The sequence below is a fragment of the Athene noctua genome, chromosome 2 (genome assembly GCF_965140245.1).
Source record: "Athene noctua chromosome 2, bAthNoc1.hap1.1, whole genome shotgun sequence".
Taxonomy (NCBI): domain Eukaryota; kingdom Metazoa; phylum Chordata; class Aves; order Strigiformes; family Strigidae; genus Athene; species Athene noctua.
In genome coordinates, this window is record NC_134038.1 from 163,912,448 (window position 1) to 163,937,210 (window position 24,763).

Genomic DNA, 24,763 nt, shown 5'->3' on the forward strand with positions numbered 1-24,763 from the left:
AGCACCCTCACCTGCTCTCTGAGCTCCTGCTCTTGCAGTTTTGAATCATTGACTAGTGTTGTCTTCTGTGCAAGCTGTGCCTGAAAGAACAGCCACATATGCAAACCGTCAAAAAACTCCTGAAAACGTATCACAGGGACCTTCTCAATAATCCTCTTTCTGCTTTTAAGACACACAAACTTATAAGCGGTATTTCTGCTTTCAAATCACTATGAAACAGAATTATCTAGAGTGTAAAAACTGTAAAATTTAAAACTTACCTGAAGTTCTGTTATTTTGACCTAGAAGAACAACAACAAAAAGATTAAAGTGTATGAAAAAAACTGAGTATATCAAGCACTGCACACAAGTAAAAAAAAGAAAGAAATATTAATCATCTAGTTCTGATACAATGTGATAACTGAAGATGATAAAAATGGAAACAGTGAAACATACATATACTTATAAAAATAAGTTGTCCCACAAATACAGTTTAACTTATTTGTATTGACAGTACATAAAGATTCTATTTAAATTCTCTCATTTGATTCTGTAAGACAATTATCATAAATATAACTTCAAAACTTTGAAATCTTTGCAAAATGCATATTGGAGATGAATGGTAACTGAACGAGTATGAAGCACATGCCAGAAAACCCTAGCTACTATTAATACTATTCACTATTAATAAGATACTATTGTATCTTATTTCTTAATTCTCCAAGTTGCATTTGGAAATGTGAGCATTTATCTGAAAATAGCTTCAGCTGAAGAGCTTCATGAGCTACATCTTGTGAAGATACCAATGTTTATGGAGTACAGAAACAATTCTAAGGTGAAATTCCTATCATCCAGTGTTCCAGCTCTAAGGAAAATAATGCTTTAGTTGTCATGGGTATAACTCAAGGTTGTAAAAATCATTTTAACATCAAATAATTTGTGTGTGAAATATCTCTTTTGTTCAAAAAAAAAAAAAAAAAGGTAACCTAAACGTTAACAGAGAAGGGGCACATACTACTTTTGTTTCTTCCTGAGCCTCTTTCGACTTGTGTTGAAGAAGAAAGTTATTCCCTATCTCTGTAAGTTCATAAAGCCTGTGGGTTTTCCTACAGTCCACAAACAGACTGTTGGGGAAAATCATTCCTCTATGGGTCTCAAACCTCTAAGTACAATTCTTGCTTCTGAAGAGCTCAACTATCTGATCAGGCATTTATTTTCTCATGCAGAGAGAGAGTTCATAATATTTTTACATCCTAACACTAACACTTAAGGACGTTAGTATTTGCCAAATGTTTATCACAGTCAAACAAATATTGTTCAAGCGTATAGTTATGCTTCATGTCAAAGCGGATACATCATGTGTGATGTTTGGCCTAGGCTGACAAAAAGCAACACAGGAGGTTTTATAAGACAAACTTTGGTGACTTGGGAGACTCGAGTGTTACACAACACGTGTATCAGTTGCTCATAGGAAGTTGCTTCCAGTCAACAGAAGACTTCTGACCTGTTTTACTACTAGTGATGAAGGAAAAAAACCAACTCCAACAAGAATTCCAAAGAGAATAATGTTAAAAATTAACAAAATAAAAAAATAAATAAGGTGAGACAAAAGATACCATGGCAAGTGTAAGGTGACAGAATTCATTTGAATGCACGTGTAAAATCCAGATGTGGATTGCTACACTTCGGCTCAATTTGCTAAATTTGAGTTCAGCTGGAATTCTCAGAACTACTCAAGAAAGCTTGATGTCTCTATACCAGTGAAATCATGGATATTTAACTGCCTTACACTCACCAAAAAAATCTCATTCTTACTCTGCAAGAACTTCAAACCTGGATGCTTTAACTGTACTTAAGTACTCTCTACCACACAACCTCATTTTCCTCCCCTCCGAATAAGAGGTCGTTTATTCTTTAAAACAAAGTTATTCCCCAGAAATGGAGTTCTCTCAACCAGTTTATGGATGGAACAACTCCCCTGAGTTTCTCCAAAGTCTGCCATGGAAACTCCAAGGAGCGGACAACTGTGGACAAGGTTCCAAAGACAGACAAAATTAATTCTTTATTTTGTTTCTTGTAAGCAGACATAGAGATGTAATATTTGCAATAATCAAATATTTTACAGCTCTATGCTACCACTGCAAATCTGTGTGATGCATTTCTGGAAATACTTGAGAAATACATGAAATACCATTGCTGGTATATAGATTTGTTGTAACTTTCATGTCCTATCAGTGAATATGTGATCCCAAAGATGCATGTATAACATGATGCTAAATGACTGCCTGTGTTTACAGCATACTTCTATAACAAAGCATCTTGTAATGTAGCAAAGCACTCTTCATACTCTCCAGAATGTTATAGGGTTTAGGAGTCTCTTCAATCTTCCTCCAGATAATAAGATGATGTAAGATTATCATCAGTGGGTGGACAAGGATTGATTAAGAATACAAACCAGTCTATACAAGCATTTCTGCTTTTACTGTTATGAAAACATCACTTATGTTATGGAATAGTTGTAATTAAGTGCAAGGCAGAAAGGACAAATATTAGGACAGTGAGGGAATTTGTACTTTAAGTCTGTGATGTCAAATAAATATATTTTGTATCCCCACTCCTGTCTGTTGTCAAAATGAAAAATTTAAAAATAAGCTTAACATGAATTCTCATCAATGACTCAACACCTCATATACTTTTCCTCTTCTCAGTGGAATAATAACTAGTAATATTTTCAACGAATTCCTCAAAGTAAAATGTGGCCTCAGAAAGACAAAAGCATGTACTCAGTCTTCTTCCAGTGAAGACCTCTCTGTCCATAACTGATATATTCAAGGCACTATTTCAGAGCCCTCTGGGATTTGAATTAATAAGAAAAAAAAAAAAAAAAAAAATCACACTAAAGATGACCTGATGTGACTTCCTTTCCTTCTAAAGGGCTTCCAGTAAAATCAACATAAAAAGTACATGTAGAGGGCAAAAACCCCCACCTTAATAATCACAATGTAATTGGACTTTTCAACATAGCATTAAAAAGGTAGTATCAACTCCTGCAGATTCTAAAGAGGTTCACTTTTGAAAAAGTTAACATCTGAAAGAATAGAAAGTGTATGGGAAAGTGAAGGCCAGATATATAAATAAAATTCAATTAAGAGCAAACCACAGAATTTTATGAAGACTAAGCATTCCATATCTTCAGATATAAAAATAAATGTGCCAGCTCACTTTTTCACTGTTCCAATGTTGTTCTTCTGCCATCCTTTGTTTGTATTCCTTCTGCAAGTTTTCCAGCTGTGCCTGCAACTCATGAACTTTTGCTGTCATCTCTTCTTCACGAGCCTTCAAAACACAGGGAAAAAAAGCTACTTAAGTAATCATCTAACCACTCAAAAGCTTAATTACAATGGACAGAAGGCAACAAAAGAGTTACGCTATACACAGAAGAGAATACGTTTGAAATTCAGTATAAAGGCTAGTTACACTACAGGACGACAAAAAAGACCATGAAACAAACTTAGGAGCTTGACAAGATTTTGCAGGCCTTTGACAACATTACATAGTTAAGGGTTAGTTTTTTGAAAATAATAATAAAAAAAGAGCTATTTCTAGCAGACACTGACAGCATTTGAGTATAATCCAGTACTGGAAAGACTGTGCTTGCTTATTATAACCTTCATGAAAGGGACACACCATGACACAGTTACTTCCTATACTCTGGAAGTGACAAGGACTTAAATCCTTTCCTCACTCACTCTCACAAGCATGTTCCTTAAGCAGATTTAAGCACATTTTCTGAAACAACGACTGGGTTTGGAGGGCACTGTGCTTCGTGAAGGAAAGAAGCAGGGGCAAGACTGGTAGGGAGGAAATGAACTTTTCCTGGTTTATGACAGTGTGAACAGAACATTTATAGGAGAAAAATACAATGACCTAAACCCTAGGAAGTTAATCCACCTATACGGCACTTTGCAAAAAGAAGTATTTTTAAAAACTGTGTCCTCTCTGGCCCTTTTGTGAAATAACGTGTTAGGGAGATTATAAAACAGCGCTCCAATACAGAGTGCGTGTCTCCACAGCTGAACTAAACTAAAACTCTAGTTTCACTGATGATAACCACTCGGGGCACTGAGCTGACTGCTCTGCTATGCAGTGGTATTTCATATCAAATCAGTACAATTCATCAACTGTTATCAAGAACAGAACCGCTGATCAAAATTCTGCTCCATTCAAAATATCAGGATTACTTTTCCAGTGAATCACTATAGTTTGTAACTGCGGAACTGGAAGCCAGCCCAGGCTTAATAGATTTAGTGTATGCCATAAGTTAAAAAAGAGATTTATTTCCCTGTAAGGTCACTTTTTAAGGCTTTCCCTGCACACTACTTAAGAATAGAACACCCTCTCCTATGCAGCCCCTCAACCCAAAACCCACTGCAAACAAACAATGCAAACTCCACCCCCAAAACACTAGTGAATGGGAACTCACAGTACCCGAGCAAGCTTTGCAACCTAGAAGTTTTAAGAATATCCACCTTCAACAAAAACCTTGCTCAAATATCATGACCTCCAAAGAGCGTTATTTTTCACTCATTCACATGATTTTTCTATGCTGTCAAAAGTACATCAACAATTAACCTTTCCTAAGAGTTTTTTAATAGATGGTCATAGAACTCTAGTTAAAAATCCTCAATACCTGGCGTACTCAGCTCCTTCTATTTACTCTTAATTTGAGGTGGTTTTTGGGGGGTGGTGGTTTTTTTAGAGGTTTTCTACATCAAGAACCATAGAATCTTACAATAGCATCTTTAGAACCAAGTTCGCTGCGAACTCCTGGTTGAAATGTTACTGGAGCAAAACTATGTTTGTCTGCAAGCATCAAGCAGACAAACTGTTCCCTTAGAAGTAAAAGTGAAAGCTCTTAGCACAGAAACTATGCAAACAGACTGCATCCCACATAGAACAGAACCTTACTTTAAGGGCCGTGGTGCCTATCTGGACAGAGCCTCAGAGAAAGGAGCTAGGGAGGGAGGCTGACCTATAAACACTGTATTTAAATCCTTCAAAAACAAACACCATCACCACAACTCTAGTAAAGATTAAAATTTCACTCACTCGCTTCCCTCTTTTCCACCTGGAACACAAACTGATCAAGGACCCAAGGACCTAACCATAGCACATCTACTAAGTAATCAGAGCTGGAGCTTAAATTTAGTGTTCTTCCATTTCATAAAACAAAGAAACACACATTTTCATTGCAAGCTAGGTCACCACCCATATGAAGCCTAATTCAAGCAGTAAGATATTTACTAGAAAGAATTACAGTTTTTCTATCTAGTTGTGCAATTAAAAGAGAGGAAGGTGATTTTAGAATGTATATAATCATAGAACTTTTCAGAAAGATACCTCAAGGATTTCTTCATATTTTTTCACAGTTCTTTTTAGATCATCATCTTTATCAGCAATTTTCTTATGCAACTGTGTTGTCTCTATGTGATGATTTTCTATTAATTCGGTTTCTACCTCCTGGGCTTTACCTATAAAAAAGTCAGGCAATATATATATATAAAAAACCACATCTATTTTGTTAAATAATGTCACAACAGTATTACAAAAAGCTTGAAGACAATTGAGGAAGGCATAAGGAAAGCTTGACAAAAAAATTCACTTTTCCACACTGTCAGTGATATAACTACATCACTTGATCCTAATAAATATGAAGTTGTGTGCAGTTTGGTATCCAGAGCAATTTGTACTACCTGATGCTGGAACTTTTCTCTAAAAGTTAAGAACACAACCAATATTTATCAACTAGTTCTATCTCTTACTCTATCTAGAAAATTAATGGGAAGTGATTGAAACATCTGCAACTCTTCAGAAATTCCTCATTTATAAGGGTACTTCTAGTAACTGCAGAGTCAAGAGATACTTTCTGCTCACTTCTCCAACCTCCAACTTACACCATGGTGGCAAAACAGAGGCAGAGAAGAGAAGCCGAAATTTGCTGCACTGTAGCTAGAACCACAGTGTTCAGAGATCACAGCCAGCTGGTACCTGTTAGTGGTTACAGTGAATGAAGTCTGTAAGACACAGCTAAGAAAACACAATTCTGCTTCCCAGATAGATTTAAGTTTCTCTAAAAGGCACCCTTCAGTGCCATATAATCAACAATGCAGCCTTAAAGGTTTGTACTTCTGAAGTCAAAGTAGTATTGCAATGAAAACTCACCAATGTGCTTTCACCTCTAAAACATTACTGTAATTTTTTTTATTTTGTACCTGTGATAAAGACAGGTACCTATGGCTACCGTGGGTAACTCTTGCCATGACAGATGCACACAGAATGCTAGATCAAAGATCCACCCCGCAGGGTAAGGAAGAACAGCTATATTTGCATTTTCCTATTTGTGCTACAGTTCAAATTTAGATGTTATTTCCTGACCAATAAAATTTTTTCCATGAGTTCTCTAGGCAGCCGTAAAACACATGTTGTCTCTATCAGTCCCAGGTAAAACCCCTTTTCCAAAACATCTGAAGATTTGGTTTTCTGGCTATTGTATGGATTACAGTTATATTAGTATTTCACTCACTGATCGTCTCTTTTACTGCTGTTTCCAATTCTCTTTCTTTTTGAGCCAGCTGAGTATTGAACTCTCTCATTAACTGCTTTAAGGTGGAGTTGTGCTTTAACTCAATGTCTTCTTGTTCATATCTGTACAAAAATGTCAAAAAACACAGTGAGAAAATAAAATATTTGAAGAGAGCGTGAGAACAGTTTAGCAAGGTAGGAGATCTGGGAATCTCGCAAACTATTATTAGAGTGGGATGGTTCTGGATGATAGGAATTCTGTGGAATTTGGAGAGGCTTTCTGTTCCCCTCCTATTGAATTCACCTGGAAGGTGGAGGTGTTTCATTTGAAAAACAACCCAGAACTGAACCCTTCCAAAAGATACAGAGTTTTACCTGAGGAAGATGAAGATCTGGAAGTAAAGAACATTCCACATAAAAGAATTTTTAAGGAATTCCTTCCAGGAGAAATCATGACAGTGCTGAGCAGTATACCACATTTTTGTGTGCTACATATGAACATTTCTTGATATCATTTGAACATGAACCTCTCAATACTAAGTTTTAATAAACTTTATTTCCCATTTGAGGAAAAGAGAACTGTATTTTATGTTCTGGCAATGCTGAAAACAACTATCACTAAACCAAACCAAAGTGGTATTACTTTGCCAGAAGATAAACCCCTTTTTTGACTGATGGTTCAAATAGTGGTTTATGTGTTCATGAAGTGCTACTTTCAAGTAGCATTTTTCTTGCTGTTTCTCTAAGTCTTTTTAGAAAAATGACAGAAAAATACCAGTCATTATTTCATTGTTAGAAATTGAGCTTATAAGAGTCTTCTTGAGATTTTAGTGGTTAAAGCAAAGAAGCAGCAACAAGGCCAGGAGCAAACAGTTTACCTGATTTTCTTCTCCATTTCTTCTAAGGACTCCTTCTTTAGTATGTCAAGCTCTTGCTGATGTTCCTTTCGCAGAGTACGTAAGTCTTTTTGAAGATTATTCACTTCTTTGCGTAGTTTCTGTTTCTCCCTTTCAGTCTCTTCCAGTTTAGTCTGCAAATCCTTCTGCTGGTTCTGCATATCACCTAATAATTTCTGCAGCTCCAAACCAGATTTAGCCTTTTCTTCAGCGTTTTCCTCAAAAGCTTTCAGACTGTCATTTCTTTCATCCAACTGTTGCTGTAAAGCTTTTAACTTTTCTTCATATCTCGAACTCATATCTTCCATCTCAGCCTTATGCACTTCATTTTCCTTCAATAGATTATTTTCCAACTCTTTTATCTTCTGTTCTAAAGATTGATTGACTGCCTCCTTTTCTTGCATTTTTCTCTGGAAATCTCCAATTACATTCTCCATATCAAGACGTTTTTGCTCTTTAGCTCTTAATTCTTCCCTACTGCTTGCTAAATCACCACTGCAGCGAGCATGCTCATTTGCTAACAAGGAGTATTTTTTGGTTTGCTCTTCAAGTTCTTTCCTGAGGCTTTCAGTCTTACTCTGCTCCTCCTGATGGCTCTTCTCAACACATTCTAGTTTTTTAAGGAGCTCTTCTTGTCTGGTTTGCAGTTCTAGATGAGAGTCATTGCTCTCTCGTTGCTCCTTTTGGTACTTCTGCAACAATTCATCTTTTTCAGTTAAGCCCTTCTGCAACACGTGTATTTTCTCTTTGTATGTCTGTTGGACACTCTCAAGCATGTTATTTTTTTCTTGTTCTACAGCAGCTTTTACACTTTCTACTTTTTGCAGCAGAATTTCTTTCTCTAATTCTGTGGAATCTCTTGTTGACTTTATTTTTTCTTCTAAGGACTCAATTTTGGCCTCTCTCTCCTGCACTTTTTGCTCCAATTCTCTTAACTGATTTTCTCTATCTTGCTTAAATTGCTGTTCCTTTTCTTCCATCTGAGACAGCAATTGCTTTTTAATAGAAACGATTTTTTGTTCTGCCTTCTTTTTCAGATCTGCCAGCTTAGTGTTGCTCTCTACATTCAATCTCTCTTCTAATCCTTTCAGCTCTTCCTCTTTGCTTTTAAGTATCACTGACTTCATTTCAGCAAATTCCCTCTCCTTCGCTTCAAATTCAGCTTTCAGTGAACCTATTTGCTTCTCAAGATTAAGCACTTTTTCTTCAGCCTCCTTAAATCTATTGTCCTTTTCAAAAGCCACCCTCTCTGCCTGCTGGAGTTGCCAAGCTATCTCCTTTTGCTCTGTGTCTTTTTGTTCATTATACTTTTTAAGTTTCTCCATCAAGGAAACATTTTCTGAAGTTTTCTGAGCAACGTGTTCTTCTAGTTCAGCAATTCTTGCTGCTTGGTTTTTTAACTTTGCGGTTAACTCACTTTCTTGCTTTTCCCTCCTGGTTTGCTTTTGTTCCAATTCACTTTTTAAACTATCAAGATTCTTGCTTTGTTTAGCTAGCTGCTCCTTCAGTTTATTTATCTCTTCATCTTTTTTATTGGCTTCAGTATTGCTTAATTCAAGTTTGCTCTGCAAATCTTTAACAGTATCATGATTTTGTGTCAACCTGGCTTGTGCTTTCACCTTCCACTCGGACAGCTTGGCCGTGCAACAATCCACCTGCTGAAGAGCTGATGCTTTTTCTTGACTCAGCGTCTCAACTCTGGCCGATAACTCCTGGACCTGGTTTAACAACTGCAACTGATCCTCTTGATGTTGCTTGCTTAACAGAGACATGGCTGTTCCCTTCCCTGTTAAACTTACCATGCTTTCAAGTCTAACATTAAGGTCACTAATGGTTTTGTTGAGAGCAGAGATCTCAGATTCTTTTTCCTGGAGTTCCTCCCTCATTGAGGTGACAGCATTGATATTTTCAGATAACTCTTTCCTCAGCTGTGTTATACAAGTTTCTTTTTCTGATGCTGCTTCCTGCTGATGCCCTCCCTCTTTTTGCAACCGTTCCTTTTCTGTTACAAGTCCTTCAATGTCAGCTCTCATGGACCTAATTAAATCATCCTTCTCTTGCAGCTGTTGCATTGACTTTTGCAAAGAAGTACTCGCAGCAGAATGATGCTCTGTTACTTCTCTAAGTTGAGCTTCTAGTTCAGGAATTTTACGCATTTTAAGTAATACTGCTTCTTTAACTTTTGCAGTTTGGTGCTCACAATCTGCAATCTTGCATGTTACTGTGCCAATTTTTTCACTACATTTTTCAATTAATTCATTGCTTTTTGTTTGCAATAAAGCTTCAGCGTTCTTCCAGCAAGCATCTAACTGGGCTACAAGTTCTTCTGAAAGCCTTTTAAACTCAGTTTCTTTTAGCTGAATTGCCTCTATTTTTTTCTCATAATTTTCATGACCTTTATACTGAGAAGACTGCACATTTTGGAGTTTCTCTTCAAGTATTTTCACTGTATCAGCCAGCTCGGTAATTTTGGCTTTGTCCTTTTCTTCAACTGCTTTCTGCTCACTGAGCTGTTCCTCAAGTCCTGACTGCTCTTTCAGGGCCTGATTAAGATCACCTTCCAATTTTTTCAACTGTGTTTTCAGGTCACTTTCCTTATCTGACAAAGCATTCACCTTCGACACTGACTGCCTTAGTTGTTCTTGCAGTTCCTTCAGGGACTCCTCCCTTGTCACCTGCTCTCCCTTCAGTCGGGTTATTTCTGCTCTGGAGCCCTCCTTCTCAGCACTGCAGGTGGCAAGTTTCTCTTTCAGGTCTCCAACTTCCTGCTCCTTCTCTTGCAGCTCCATTTCATGCTTTTCCTGGAGCTCTTCAACCTGCTGATGGAGTTTCTCCTCCCAACTCCGGGTAATTTCTTCCAACTCCCTCCTGTGAGCCTCAGCAAGACTCTCCAGCTGCTCTTTGTGATTACATTCTAGTTTTGACACAGCATCATTGATTCCAGCTGTGCCGGCATGTGCCATTTCCAACATTTTAGCATTGAATTCGCTCTCTTTCTGACTGAACTCCAATTGCTTGTTTTCAAGCTCTTTTTTTAGCTTAGCTTCCTGCTCCGCAAGTTTCTTTTTGAAAATTTCCTGCATATCTTCTGATTTCTGCTTCATTTTCTCCATTTCGTTAACCTGACATTTCAGTTTACTTTCATATTCTCCTTGTAAAGCACTCATTCTCTCCTCTGTGGCTAAGAGTTTCTGTTTAAGCTCTTCCACTTCCTTGGTCTGTAACTTCACGTGTTCAATTTCATTTTCCTTCTCACTTAGAATTCTCTTTGTATCGTCAGCCTCTCTTTGTAGATCCCTCAGTTGACATTCATACTGTTGTGTTAGAGAGGTTTCCTTCCGTGTATTTTCATTCCTTTGCTGTTGCAAATGCTGCTTCAGGTCACGTACCTGAGAGATGGATGCCTCTAACTCATTCTTGACATCATTCAACTGGGATTCAGTTCTTTCCAGCTGCTCACTAAGTTGTAATTTTTCACCTTCAAGATCTCTCAGCTTTTGCTGAAGCTTTGCTAATTCCTCTTCATGAATCTTTGCTTGCTCATTAGACGTACTCCGAAGAGACTCTGAGAGCTCCTCTAGCTTTGCAGACACTTGCACAAACTCAGCTTCAGAGCTTTCTGCAGAATCCTTTAACTTTTGTTCATGCGCTTTTAGTTCCTCCAGATGTCTGTCCTTCTCCTCCAATGACTGCTTGAGTTGGTTGAGTTCCTCTTTGAGTACCTCCTCAACTCCTTGAATAGACATTGCATGCTCTTTTGACATAACTTCAACCTCTTCTTTGTGCCTTTTCCTCTCTTCTTCCAATTCTTGCCTTGCTTCACACACTTTACTATTCAATGCAGAGAGCTCTTGTTCCAAGTCATGACGAATTTTTAGTGCTTCTGATAGCTCAGAAGACAGTGCTTCTAACTCTGTTTGTTTCACATCAAGTTTTTCTAATGTTTTTTCATTCATCTCTTCTATGTGTGCACGGAAAACTGTTTCTTTCTCTTTCAAAATTGTAGCTATCTCTTGTTCTTGTTTCTCTCTCATTTTTTCAATTTCAGTTACTTGTTGTTGCTTTAAGATTTGAAGTTTTTCTGTCCAAAGCTTTTCCTGCTGCTGTTTCATGTTTTCCAGTTCATTCTTGTGTTTTTCAACTATATCACTTATTTCCTTATTGTGCTGCTTTTTTTCAGACTCCATCAGAATACTTAATTCCTCTGATTGCTTTCTGTCCGCCTGTGAATACTTTGCAAGAGAGCTTTCCAGTTCAAGAATCCTCTGTTAGAAAAAAAGTTTTAAAAGAATATGAATATTCATAAGGCAGCAAGATCAACTTTTTTCAAAATCTCACCAGGTTCACATAACTACAAGTAACTTATTCCATTATTTTCAGTGAATATTATCTCTTTAAGGCAGCCTTTCATTCACCTAGTTTCTTCTCAGACTTGCTTCCATTATGGTTAGTTATTTAATAAAAGGTTTTCTCTTTCCTTGTGGTGAAAACACATACAATAAAAGCTTAGAAAGAATTTAACTAATACAAATAAAATAAATTCCTGGGACATTTATGAGATACACATCCATTTTTTCTTATTAAGTTAAAGTGCCAACACATAGGATGAAAGACATCAGGAGTCTACACGAGTACTACCAAGCTTTGTACACACCTACTGATTTATCTTAATTCCACACATCTCGTGGAAATTCTGCTGTCAAGGTAAAATGCTTCTATAGGCAAAACTTTCAAACTAATATTAGGGAGTGGCGGAATAACGTACAAACTTGCATTGGCAGATAATGCAATCTGACCCATTACATAAAGCACGGGACACTTCAAAAATTTAAGCACATTTTCTTATTTACTCAAGGATCTTTGTAAGTGTGTGTACGCTAGCAGTACCCAGGAGTTAAACAGTTTGAAGTTTAACTCTCCTGTAGAACATACATAAAAATTATGCAGAGGGATACAAATTAATGTATCATGCCATGATAGAAAGTGAATGCAGATGTGTGTTTTTTAAACACTGTGACATTAAAACAACCCAATCGCAACAAATCCACAGTATCTGTAAACTGTCACACTTAGAATATATACTAAAAGGAATTCCTGTAAACATCTACCCCTTTGGAATCTTTACTCACAGTTCTAGAAGTCTCAACTTCTTGATGCATCCTCTGAACCTTCTTGTCACACTCTGACTGTATTGCTTTCTTCTGCAGCTCTAATTCTTCTAAAGCTAGGGACCCTTGCTGCTCTTGTTCTTGAAGGGCTTTTAAACACTCACTCTGATTTCTTTCCTGTATCAAAAATTATGATTAAAACAATAAATACAGTCATCACACCTCCAAAAACAGCAGAATTGAATATTTACAAACAAGTTAATAGGAGTCATACACTAGGCACACCGGTATTTTCACCACAAGCACAGAGTTTGTATTTCGTCTGTGTAAACAAAACCGTTATAAATCACTTCCATTTTCTCTTCTTGGGGACCATTCGCCTTTCTATGAAAAACCTAATGCAATCCAGCCTTCCATTTTGTTTTGTTTAGCATGATTGAGAGTAACACCTTAGAGGACTAAAGGTCTGTTCTCACTTGCTTCCATTGCTAAATTATTTTCAATCTTCTAGTCCTTATAATTAAAAAATAACCTGAGAAATAGGTAGGCAAAAAAAATAGTCAGGAAGAGACTGTCAAAGTCCCTCAGTCCTACTCACCAGCCATCACGGAGGAGCACAAAAGAGAATCTACTATTTGTTAGGTAAAATTACATGATCTAAAGTGGATTACAGCTTATGAAAAAGAACAAAGAATCCAGTGATTCCTCCCAGCCTGGCCTGGAAGGAAATTCTTTTCTGAGGTCAAACACTATGAAGAGTTAACCCTGCTCACATAATACAGCACCATCGGCCACAACGATACCAACACTTTTCAAGTAACAGCCTCATTCTTTGAACCTCTTCTACTCTAGTTGCTCTGGCTAATCGCCAATGATCCAGAGGAAGAAATTTTTAAAAAATGTCTTTTAACAAAAGGAGTTTTAAAAATAAGTCTTTCCCACAAGATGCAGCTGTTAGTGAGCAGTGAGAGTCATTAACTGTCATTATTCAGTCTGTATCACCACAGCTCCTTTCCCTTCATGCTGCTGAAGAGGCTGTCTGACCTCTTTGACTTTTGGAGGACGCTTTGTATCTCTGAGAGCAGAAGGACTCTCGCTACAGAACAGGGTCAGATTAAGACTTCTAGTTCCACCTCACACTCAGAGAAACACCTTTCTACACATTGCAGGGATACTCACAAGAGCTGCCTTCATCTTGCCCTGGAATGCCTTTTCTTGGGCCTGTAACCTCTCATTTAGCTCCCGATCTTTGGCAGCCATTTCTTTTTTGTGGCATTTTTCTAGTTCAGCAACACGCTCCTCTGAAGACTTCTGTCAATCAGTCAGAAAAAAAATGTCACATTCATATTCAATAACACTTTGTATTATTTCTCATGAAGAAAAGCAGTGCAACAGAGAGAGGAAACCGGAACCATCTCTTTGCTGCCTTTGAGTATCAGTCACTTGAACGCTTCCTACTGAGCCCTGACAGGGGCTATTTTCAAGCTTGAAGTTGTCCATCTTCCTTCTCAAGTCTTTCACAGCTCTACCAAAGGAAACACCAGATCTTCTAAAGACTCATCTACCAAGGTGAACTTGTGTGTTTTCAGTGTCAGTGCAAATGTGATCATAAATTGGAAAAGGAACTTCTGTCTCTAGCTTTCCCGGCATTCTTGTTATTTCACGTGCCAGAAAGTCAAGTGATGATACCCTATGTAGCCAGCTATCTACAATCTATGAACATGCTTTATTTAAGAATAATGTAATGCAAGGAAGTTCTCCCCCTAAAGCATCAGTGTATTCTCTTAGAAAAATTACTAACATCACAAATGCCAACACAAGAACTGTCATTTACAGGTGTTTTCATTTACAGCTTTGCAAGGCACATGCAGTACCTTCTGCAATGTCTACCTGAATACACCAAATGAAGCAAAGTTTAGCGATTCTTAACTTAACAAACATTTGGCAATAATTTTTTAAATGTTTACACATACTGGGCTAGGATAATCGTTAGAAGTTCTTAGTATTAAACCCAAAAATCCTGGTGGAGATGTTCAAGCTGACCACCATTAATTTCTTCTTCTTGACTTCCTTTGAAGTCTCAAGTGTACGTGTAGCAAATAATTTTATTAAATACAGTGAAACAAGGAGCCATACTGTTCATTTTTATATGCCTCTAATGTACTGATTTTGAACTGTCAGAGAAAGAAAAAAAATCTATATGGGGAGTTTTCTATTCTGTCTCAAGTAAATCTTTAACCCTATAAATTAATTTCTATAGAACTTATTAAATCAGAAAAATTTTGTAATGTTATGTGATGTTATACTAATGTATTTTGCAACTATAGTTTAATTGTATTTGAATATTAGATTAAAAGCCAATAATACAGGGTGAGTCTCAGCTTTTACCTTCATAATCTCAACCACCTCTTGTTTCACTCTGGTTAACTCCCGCTGAAGATTTACCCTCTCTTCCTCACTTGCCTTTTCTACTGCTTTGATTTTTTTATCCATTTCTGCCTGCAATTTCTTCTGGGATTCCTCTGTCTTTTGGGCAAGACTCAGAGCCCTCTCAAGCTCTTCAAAAGCTGCAAAGAAAAAAAGTACATGATAGTAAAAAAATATCTATGTCCCTTGATAGAAGAGCAGATAGTAACTGTAAATTACACAAGGAACTGAAGAATGAACTTAGGAGGCCATCAAGAATTTACATGGGTTTACATGTAGAAAGGAAAGAGAATTGACAAATGGCTGTGAACATGTTCCAACACATTCACCTAAGACTTGCTCCCAGAAAACCTCAATGTCTATAAAGTGTTTCAAAAGAACACCAAAGCTGCAGTGATAAAATTTATTTATGTTTGCTAAGATGCACAAATCTGCTGAAACACATTTTAATTTACAAATCAGAACCAGTAATTCCACAGCTTCTTTCCATGCTAAGGAGAAGTATTCTAACATACTTCACAGATGATCATTTAGATATAAAAATAAATTCCTGTGTTGTGAGCTGTTTTTTTATTACTAGTATTACTGAATACCAGTATCGGAGTTCCTCACTGAAACTTTTGGCAGAATCTATACGGAAGTACACAAGACTAGAATTTAATCACTCTTAGGGAAATCTCTTCTCCTGAATAGATTGTGAATGTGGAAAAGCCCTGATTTTCTAAGGAAAGTTCAGAGTACTCTATGCTTAAATTTGCTCCATAGAACAACTGTGGCCAAACTCAATAAAACTCAAAATCACAGTGCCAATATCAAGACTGTAATTTATCAGAGCACAAACCCCCTAGAAGTATATTATTTTACTATACCCTGGAGGATGACTTGGATACTATTCTGGGAGCAAACAAAATAGGCTTTGAAGTGTTACTCAGCATGTTAAGCTTTCTACCACTTAGTTCTATCCCCAAAAGGAAATCATAACAGACACACAGATTTCTAGTTTCCTTGATTCACCATGATTTGGTAGGCTTACACAGCAATTTTTGTAATCCTTGGTTTTTTGAAACTATCTTTAGTAACTTTCAGGTGCAAGTTTGAGGAGGGAATAATAATTTCCATTCCACATCTTCTGATAATATTCAAAACTGAAGCTTTTAACCACAATCTACACTTCTGAAGCAATACTGCAAGTATGTTTCCAAGCAACTTAATTCCATAAAATTGCATTCACCCAAATTCTGACCTTTGCCAGAATTTTCTCCTATTTTCTGAGGAAGGACTACTCACAGCAACGATCATGTTTTAGAGCAAAACAGGGCTGTTACTGACCCTGGCAATACCAAAGGCCATCATTGTATCCACTTTTTCACTCCCAGTTCTACCTAACTAATAAATACTAGAGTTCATTACAAAAAATAAGGAGCACTAGAGATTATTTCAAGCAGCAAACCAATCTAAAACATAACGCAAGCATGCACGAGGCTTACAGCTCCTTGCTTTCCAAGCACAGTTCTTCACAGTCTCCACCAAGGCATTTGCCACCTGGGACCCCCAGGACTCAAGTTCTCCCCGCTGGCCACCCCAGGCACAACTGTGTTATGAACACAGCCTGCACGAGTTGTTTTTGGAGAATGGCACCAACTTCCCTGATGCTTCTCTCACCCCTGACAAAAGCAAGTACAGCCAGCAAAATCGGCCAAGTCCCTCAGTATCACAGCGTCATAAACGCCTTTAACAAAAAAGAACAAAACCAAAAAACCAAGACTATAGACCATTACTGAGTAGCGCTTGAAAATCAAGCCTGCAAGTAAAAGATGAAGTTATTTCACTTTTCTAATAGACATTTTCTGATTCTTCTCAGCAACATATACTTTATTTTCATTTGAGAAACCCGCTTCTTCTGCAAAAAGAAGGAGCATGCGTTTGCCACAGCCCACAAATCCATCAGAGAGATCCAGGTTCACACTAGGACTGACTACTGATCTGTAGGAGCTGAGCAACACGCAGTACTACAGCTGCATCGCCACCATCACAAGCAGGGTGCCAATACAAGAGCTAGACAAAAGCCGATGGATAAAACGACAAGGGGGAATGAAAGCAGAAAGGAGCAACACTTCACAGAACCACACTTAGCTCTCTAAAAGTTAAATTCTATGCATCTCAGGCACTTACAGCACTTCAGCAAAACAGGACATTTTTATTCAAAGTCGTTAATTCTAGTGCAGCATGACACAACCGAGTTTCAAACCAGCTGACGGGTAAACTGTCATCAAGTAGACAGGACATTGTCTAAATTACTACTGTTACTACTTTTTTCATCTATGGGAGATTTTAATTGTACGGTCAGTAAAAGCCTGGAATAAAAGTCCACGGTTTTATCCAAATACGTCTATTCTGAATGCAAAGAGTAAAGGCCCTGCCTGTGTTCTTCCCCAACCAGCGGGGCTACTGTCGAGGGAAGATCTTTTAACCAAGGCACTGGTTAAGCCAAGTCTCACAAAGGCACGGTGGCAAATCAGAAACAGTAAGAAGCACACCAGCAGTCTCAGGTGAGTCTTGAAAAATCCTATTCCTGTGACCAAGCCAGACAAACAGGAAACCTTCACGTGCAGTATATAAGTGACACAGAGCCGAGTTTAAGAAGAGCAAGGTTGCAAAACTGATGTTTACAAAACGTGCTAGAGAGTTGACTGCTTTGCTGGGCTACTCCGAAGCACCCGTCTCAGTTCCCTTCGCCTTGCCTTTCCTACCCACTGTCATGCCAGTCCCTGCTGTAAAAGGCTTCTTGCTTTCTCTCCCGACCAGACGTGGTATCTTCAACTACAGTGCCATCTACTGCTGAAAACTGTGAAGAAAGCACTCAACAGGACGCCAAAGGAGGGATTTTTACGTTTCCTTACTGAAGGCTCAGAGTAGACACCTTGTCAAATATCTGAGAAACCAAGGTTGCATTAGTTTCCTATAGTTGATGTGTGCACCTAGGCAGGATTTCAAATGCACAGTGCAAGCTTCTTGTTTCTCTGCAGCAAGGTGCAAAGCATACGTTAATTCAGCTCACAAAAGAAAATGTCACCTACAAAGAATGCCAAAGCAAAGCAAAATGAATTTGCTTTCTAAAGATTTTCTTTGATTGCTGTACAGAAAATTCTAAGCAAGTCAATAATCTGCATCCTGAGAAGTCAGAAAGGACTTATGCCAAGTAGTTTCAGGAGAAACAGTTTACCAGCCAATTTACAAATACTACAAATACACTTGTTGAATTAAAATATAAGTACTTGATATATACTGCAAAGTTAGAAAAAAAAGATCAGTGGCAGTTACTTCAAGTAAAAGTGCCTGAGAAGCACAGAATTTACTTTTTAGAATCCAGTTCAAGCACCCAAGGTGTGATGTAAGAAAAAATAGCCCTTACCCCAGTCCTGTTCATACAAGGCTTGGGAAAGGCACCATGATTCACTTATTGGCATGTGTGGATGCACAAAAACAAGATGCTGTGTGAGATTTCAACATAATGTATCTCTAACTACAAAAAATAATGAACTTCAACTGGGGGAAACCAAGTTACAGTTTACACAACATGCACAAAATAAGCATACATATCTTTTCACTATTTCAGTACACAAAAATGCATTAACATTAAAGCACTGGAGCATTTCAATAAAGTCACTGAATTACAGCAAAAAAAAGCCAGACATGTAACTCTAGGCAAGTTAAAAACATGAAGTGGAAAATTATACCATTTTTTAGCCTACAATATAGCACTATGAAAATAAATTTACAGTGTATTTGTTTATCCTTATTTTGCCGTAACATAAATGCAATTAACACTTCTACAAATGCAATATTCCATGAAGTCAATTCTTCACTAAGTAATGATATAGAATTTAAAATCATCTCACATTAACTGTCCAAGAAACAGAACCTGAAACATGTTCATCTCAAATATATGAAACTGACAAATTCTTAAAACTGGTACAACTCAAAGGTTGTGACCTAAAAGTAATTTTATGCTCTCCCAATGTCAATGGTGGTTTTCTCAAATGCCTGAACAATTTAGTTCAACTGTACTGAACTACACTTGCATTGTACGTTACAACATTTTTGTAATGCATAAAGCCAAGGAAGTAATAGGAAAACCTAATAAAGGTCACCTTAAAATTCTGCCTATCTTAGAAGCAGGATTAACTAATTTTCCAAGGATTTCAACATTTATATATGCATGTATAATGAAGTACAGAAATAAATGCACTCAAAGATAAGGTGCATGCTTATGCACCATAAAATCTACCGAAAAGTACTTTAAAATTTTATTTAAAAGAGAAAATATTTAACACACAAATCTCTCCCTAAAAAAAGTGCACTTATTCGTAAGTGAAATTACTTCTCACTAAAATAGTTGTTTCCCAGGTATCTAGAGCATCATCTCTAACCCATTTTCACCTTCTGGCTATGCAAACCTGAGGAAATTATTAACCATAGTGTGTAGATATTAGTTCATAATTAAGATTTTTCTACTGCTTCAAAAAATGCTGTGTTTCAAACAACTATGACAATAACTTCATATCTACACAACTATTAAAATATTCCTCAGCTTTTTTTTTTTTTTCATCGTGAAGAAAAGTTTCCTAGTCTCCAAGAACAGAACAAATTCCAACTTTAGCAGAACTGACTTGCGAAGTATGAATTTTCAGAGCTAAAAAGACACATGCAACCTGAAGGGGTAGAAGGGCACCTAATCAAAATGCTTGTTACTTTCACAAGATGGACGTTCAGGCTGCTCTTCTGTCTTACGGAAGAATGACCTACCCAAACTAATATTTAAAACTGAAAGTTCTAGCCTGAACCTACCTAGATTTAAAATAAACCCCTATGAAATACATTGTTTGAACTTAACATTGTTTTTTAGAGAAAGAAAATATGCCTAGTTTTAAGCAAACTAACCACATCTGAGCTTCTGCCAAAAGAATTGGATGCTTATGACAGCAAAATAAATTCTTCTAAAAGAATTTTGATAGACATAGTGCAAAGCAATTTCACTCTTTTAAAAAATGAAGGTGAGGTGGATTGACTATTAATTTCGTTTCAAGCAAAGGAGAAATGCAAGCACATATACCATTACCTAATGTCCATCAAAAGCTAACTACAGCATGTCATAGTGACGTAACTGCTAGGTTCCAAGCCTGAAGCAAAAGGAATCATCGTTGCTGCTTCACTCAAAAGTAATCAGATAGGCTTCCATTGTTATTAGTGAAAGAAAATACTTATTATGGTTGTAACACATCCTCTTACTTCTACTTCTTCCCAAGCTCTTATACACTCACTGCTGTGCTTGCTATGTAAAATACTTGTGGCATTATACTCATAATTTATGGATAGGTGCAAATTTCCCTCCTGAAGTTATACCAGCACATAACTATCAATCTTTTCTCCTACAAATGGGAAAGTACAGCTGCCCCTCAGCAGTTTCCCTCCTAACTCCAGTGGAATTGATAACAGAGACAAACCAACCCCTACACTCTCTTGACCTGAGGTGAAGTTAATAATGAGGCTAGCCAGGGCGATATGTAGAACAGTAGGAAAAAGAGCATCTCCTAATATCCATTGCAAACAACAACAGATGAAAGAGTGCAAGAAGACCACGCTGAAGCTTCCTCATGTTTAAATGTGAAAGCTAATAATCTCCAGAATTTCTTACCAGCTCTTTCAGATTTTTCTTTCTGTTCTTTTAATTCTTCTCCTTTGGTAATTATTTGTTTGATCTGAGCACGCAGCTGGGCTATCTCCTCCTCCTTCATTTCCAGTGTTTCATGCATTTGTCGCTTTGTCTCTGCGATTACCATGCCCTATGGAAAAGGTCCTTGTGATAAAAAGCTAGCAAATAAATGAAATATATACCTGAAACAATTTCAAGCCAGGACACAATCCCTGTCAGGAATAAACTTTAGTCTTTTACTACTAGACCAGAGATGATGGTGTTCTTCTATGTCAGAAAACAGAAAATGATAACAGAAAGAAGATAATAGGGATTATTTTGAAGAGTAGACAGAATTTATCTAGCGGTGAAAAGAACTCTTTCAGCAACTAAAGACCATCAGAAAACTTCCTCCTTGTGCTACAGATACTTTTCTCTGAAATAGGCATTCTGTAAACAAACCAAAAGCATTGTAGTGTGTGTGCTTCTCCTTAGGCAGGCACATATAATGACTGTTAGTCATGTTACTTATTAGGCCACTAGAAGTTACTCCAAGTACCAAGACTGTGATAAAAAAAACAACCTGAAGGAACAAAAACCTGAGAAACTCTTCATATTCCTAAGAAACTAGTTACTGTTCCTTCTTCAGTCATTTTTAAATTCATTTACATGGTAACTCATCTTTATTAGTGTGGGGTTTTGGGTTTTGGGTTTTTTTTAGGTGTGGTTGGTTGGTTTATTTAAAGCTGGCATTGAGGAGTGTGTTCAGCATAACTGTTGCATCCTAAATAACATCATCTTGCAGTATTAAGTATAACCCAACGGACAATTACCCTAAGGTATTTATACAATAAAATTCTTGGGTAGCTTAAATTATTTGCTTGTTAAAACATAAACCAAACCACATCAGATGACTAAGAACAGCTTCCAATACCAGGAAGCCACGTATTTTGAGTTTTAAATAATCATCTTCAAAAACTACACATAGTTTAATGAAAATTTTTTGCTTACCTTGTCTTGTTCTAGCTGCTCAATCAAATTCTTTGCATCACGCAGCTGCGTAATCAGTTTAGTCTTCTCAGCCATTTGAAGGTCCTAAAAAAAAGACCGCAACCACAAGTTTAAAACACTGCCATCTGTAAGAAAAGACCTTCTTCTGACAAACAGCTTAGGTTAGCTCTTACCCTGCACTGTGCCTTGCAGGAAGAGCACAGAATAGAATCCAGGGAAATTAAACTAGGCATGTGGAAATCACTTTTAAATCTCCCAGTGCTAGGCTGCCTCCTGGCTTCCATAACAATTCAGGTATCTGAAGGCTTTGTTACAGCCTCCACAGTTCTCCCATGCATGCCAGACCTGCTGCAGTCAAATGGGCAAGAAACGCCCCTAAGGCTCTATTACCTGCATCTCCGTTTACAAGAGGATCTCAGCAATGTAACTTCATTGCTCACCACTGGTCTTGTTCTAGAAAGGTTCTTTAAAATCCTAGAGATTTTCAGAGCTCTTTCAAAGCGGGCTAGCGCTCGGAGAGACCAAGACAGAGAAGAGAAGCTGATCTCCAGAACTGGAGTACAGCTACACTTTCCCGTTTTCATGCTTCTGTTACTCAGCAGTCACCTTACTTTTACTCGACACTCGGCATGAATGGCCTTAAAAGGAAAATTGAGCAAAATATTAATTGAGCTTTGGGACTGCACTTATGTTATCTCCACTGCCCTACCTGTGTTTCTGATCGTTTACATAACTGATGCTTCTTCCACCACGTCTTCAAGGTTTAGCTCTGCTCCACTTTTCTCCCTTTACCTCCTGTCTTGTGGTAGGGCAGTCTTTTCCTCACCCCAGCGTCCCGCAACTACTTTATTTCTGATCCCATTTTGACAGTTATTCATATAGTAAGGTTTCACACCCTTCTTGAGAGCTTTGAGCAATTGCTGAATGTGTTCAATCCAGGCAAGTTTTGCACCTTTAACTCCAAAAAAGTACATGGACAGTTTCTTGTTTAATGGTCTGCCCTACTGATAAAGTTTGGAAATACTGGACTTCTTACTGAGTTTTAGTAGCTACCCATAAAGTTAAGGGCATTTTCCATACCTTCATTTTCTCCAGTTCCTGAAGCCTCTCTTCTAACTGCTCTTGAAGTGCCTCTTTCTCGTTGGTTAACTGGGCGCAGCGCTCCTTATGTGACTGAATCGCCTCCTTGCAACGTTGCAGCAAGTTCTCTTGGTGCTTCACCCTCTGACTAAGAGTTTCCAGTGTTTTAACTGAATCTTCATTACCCTCTACAAGACAACACACCAACATTATCGTACCTTTTCCAAAACGTAGATCTGCATTCATCATTCACACTGTGGACAACACTCCCGTCTCTAAAGAAAGTTGTGCAAAATCTGCAAAACTTCCTAGTGCCTACTGTAACTGCCAGAAACATGCCACACAGAGAACAGTAAATGAAGTCTTTCACCCCAAATTAATTCACAAAACCCTAGTTACTATACAAGCTTCCAAAACAAACTATTATTCAACAAGGTTTTCTATGCAATTAAAAACTCATTATGATTTAGAAACCTGCCTGCTGCTACTAACAGAATATTCACAGACAGGAAAAAATGCAAAGCAAAGCAAATCACATCTCTCAAGTGCCAAGCACACAGATTCCTGCTTTCCCAGGGCTAGGTATGACATTAATTCTAAAATACCCAGGTTGGCAGTACCACACTGGGCAGGATTAAGGCCACATTTAGCACCTTTCCAAGCTGTACTCCTCCCTGCGTAACCAGCACAGTGGGCAATATTTTACTCTGTGTTCCCCTCTGATGCTCTCGAGTCTGTACCAGTACTTGTCACGAAAACAGGACAGACAAATTCAGAGGTTCAGTTCATCACCATAAGTCTTACATGCTATAGTCCAGAAGCACACTCCCGCACGGGAAACGTCCTGAACCCTGATTCTCAGGGCCCGGATACTTAAATTTCTTTCCTAAGCACTACAAAAGACATGACAGAAAATCTCTGATCTGAGCCTTCGTATCATCCTAACGTACAAAAATCATGGCAGATGCTGAACAAAGATAACTGAAAGATGCATGTTCACCTCTGTCCCTGTCTTTCTATGCAGGATGCCAATGACACATTCATTATGTATCAGCATTATAATGTCCCTTGCTCAGTAATCAAATAGACACAATACTGGGAGTCCCGTAACTCCAATAACCTCCTGGTGTGAGGGAACCCTTAGATTACTCAACAGCATGAATATCAAAATTGATCTTTGCTTTTACTTTTTCCTGGGGAGGGGAGGAGTAGTCGGTGTGTGTGGAAAAAAAGAGAAAGTCTGGCAACTGGTGTCCTCTCTGAACTCCAGGCACAGGTCCTTGCTTATGGGGGACAGAATCTCTTAATCATATTGAGTGGCAAGAGTAAAAACCCCTTCCATCAAATGCAATAATTACAATACTGTCGTCATTTCTGACAAAGGCAAGACGCATCAGACTTGAATTCTCATGAAAATTTAGTCTCTTTCAAGGGTTATCCTGTCCTCTAGCTGCCACGCTCTTTTCAAAACAACTGTCTCCTTCCAGGAAATATATCCTTACTATGACATGTTCAGCCCTAAGTATTGTTACTCCATCATCAATAACAGCAGGCTTCTTTCCCAAAATTCAACATCTCTTCAAAAAGCTGCAATACCTACCATTGCTTCCTGGTTCCACAGGAGTTTCTGTGCCGACTTCTTTTGTTGGACTTTGAACTTGTCGTTTAGATGGGACAGTCGAGTCAGGCAGTTCAGTGCGTATCTGACCATTCTGTAACGTCTGTTTCAGCAATGATACCTAAATAAAATGTTCTTTTTGTTAGAAAAACCCAAGGATTCTAAGTAGATCATGTTTTCCTCTTCAGAACTAGAGAGAGTTAAATAAATTGGTATCAGCGAGTAGAGAAAGGAAAAATCTGGCTGAATTTTTGTAGCATTTCAAAAATCAGAATTGTTTACAATTCACAAAAATAGTTTCAATATGAGTGGGGAAAAAAAGACCAATTAAGCGAAACACATAAATTTTGCCAAACTCAAACATCTGCCA

General features: G+C 37.8%; 1 protein-coding gene across 6 annotated transcripts in view; it reads right to left on the bottom strand.

Moving 5' to 3' along the window:
- GOLGA4 (golgin A4) overlaps positions 1-24,763 on the bottom strand; it is a 64,097-nt gene that overhangs the window by 12,688 nt on the left and 26,646 nt on the right. For 4 of the 6 annotated variants that reach the window (XM_074900953.1, XM_074900951.1, XM_074900948.1 and 1 more), the window contains 13 exons: positions 24,376-24,514; positions 22,776-22,963; positions 21,696-21,779; positions 20,688-20,835; positions 14,954-15,132; positions 13,745-13,876; positions 12,587-12,742; positions 7,440-11,722; positions 6,563-6,684; positions 5,380-5,510; positions 3,202-3,315; positions 261-281; positions 12-80 (listed from right to left, as the gene is read on the bottom strand). In XM_074900953.1, coding sequence (XP_074757054.1) covers positions 12-80; positions 261-281; positions 3,202-3,315; positions 5,380-5,510; positions 6,563-6,684; positions 7,440-11,722; positions 12,587-12,742; positions 13,745-13,876; positions 14,954-15,132; positions 20,688-20,835; positions 21,696-21,779; positions 22,776-22,963; positions 24,376-24,514 — 5,766 coding nt within the window. Of the gene's footprint in view, positions 1-11; positions 81-260; positions 282-3,201; positions 3,316-5,379; positions 5,511-6,562; positions 6,685-7,439; positions 11,723-12,586; positions 12,743-13,744; positions 13,877-14,953; positions 15,133-18,404; positions 18,518-20,687; positions 20,836-21,695; positions 21,780-22,775; positions 22,964-24,375; positions 24,515-24,763 lie in introns of those variants that run through there. The other 2 variants (XM_074900949.1, XM_074900954.1) reach the window with 2 other exon arrangements.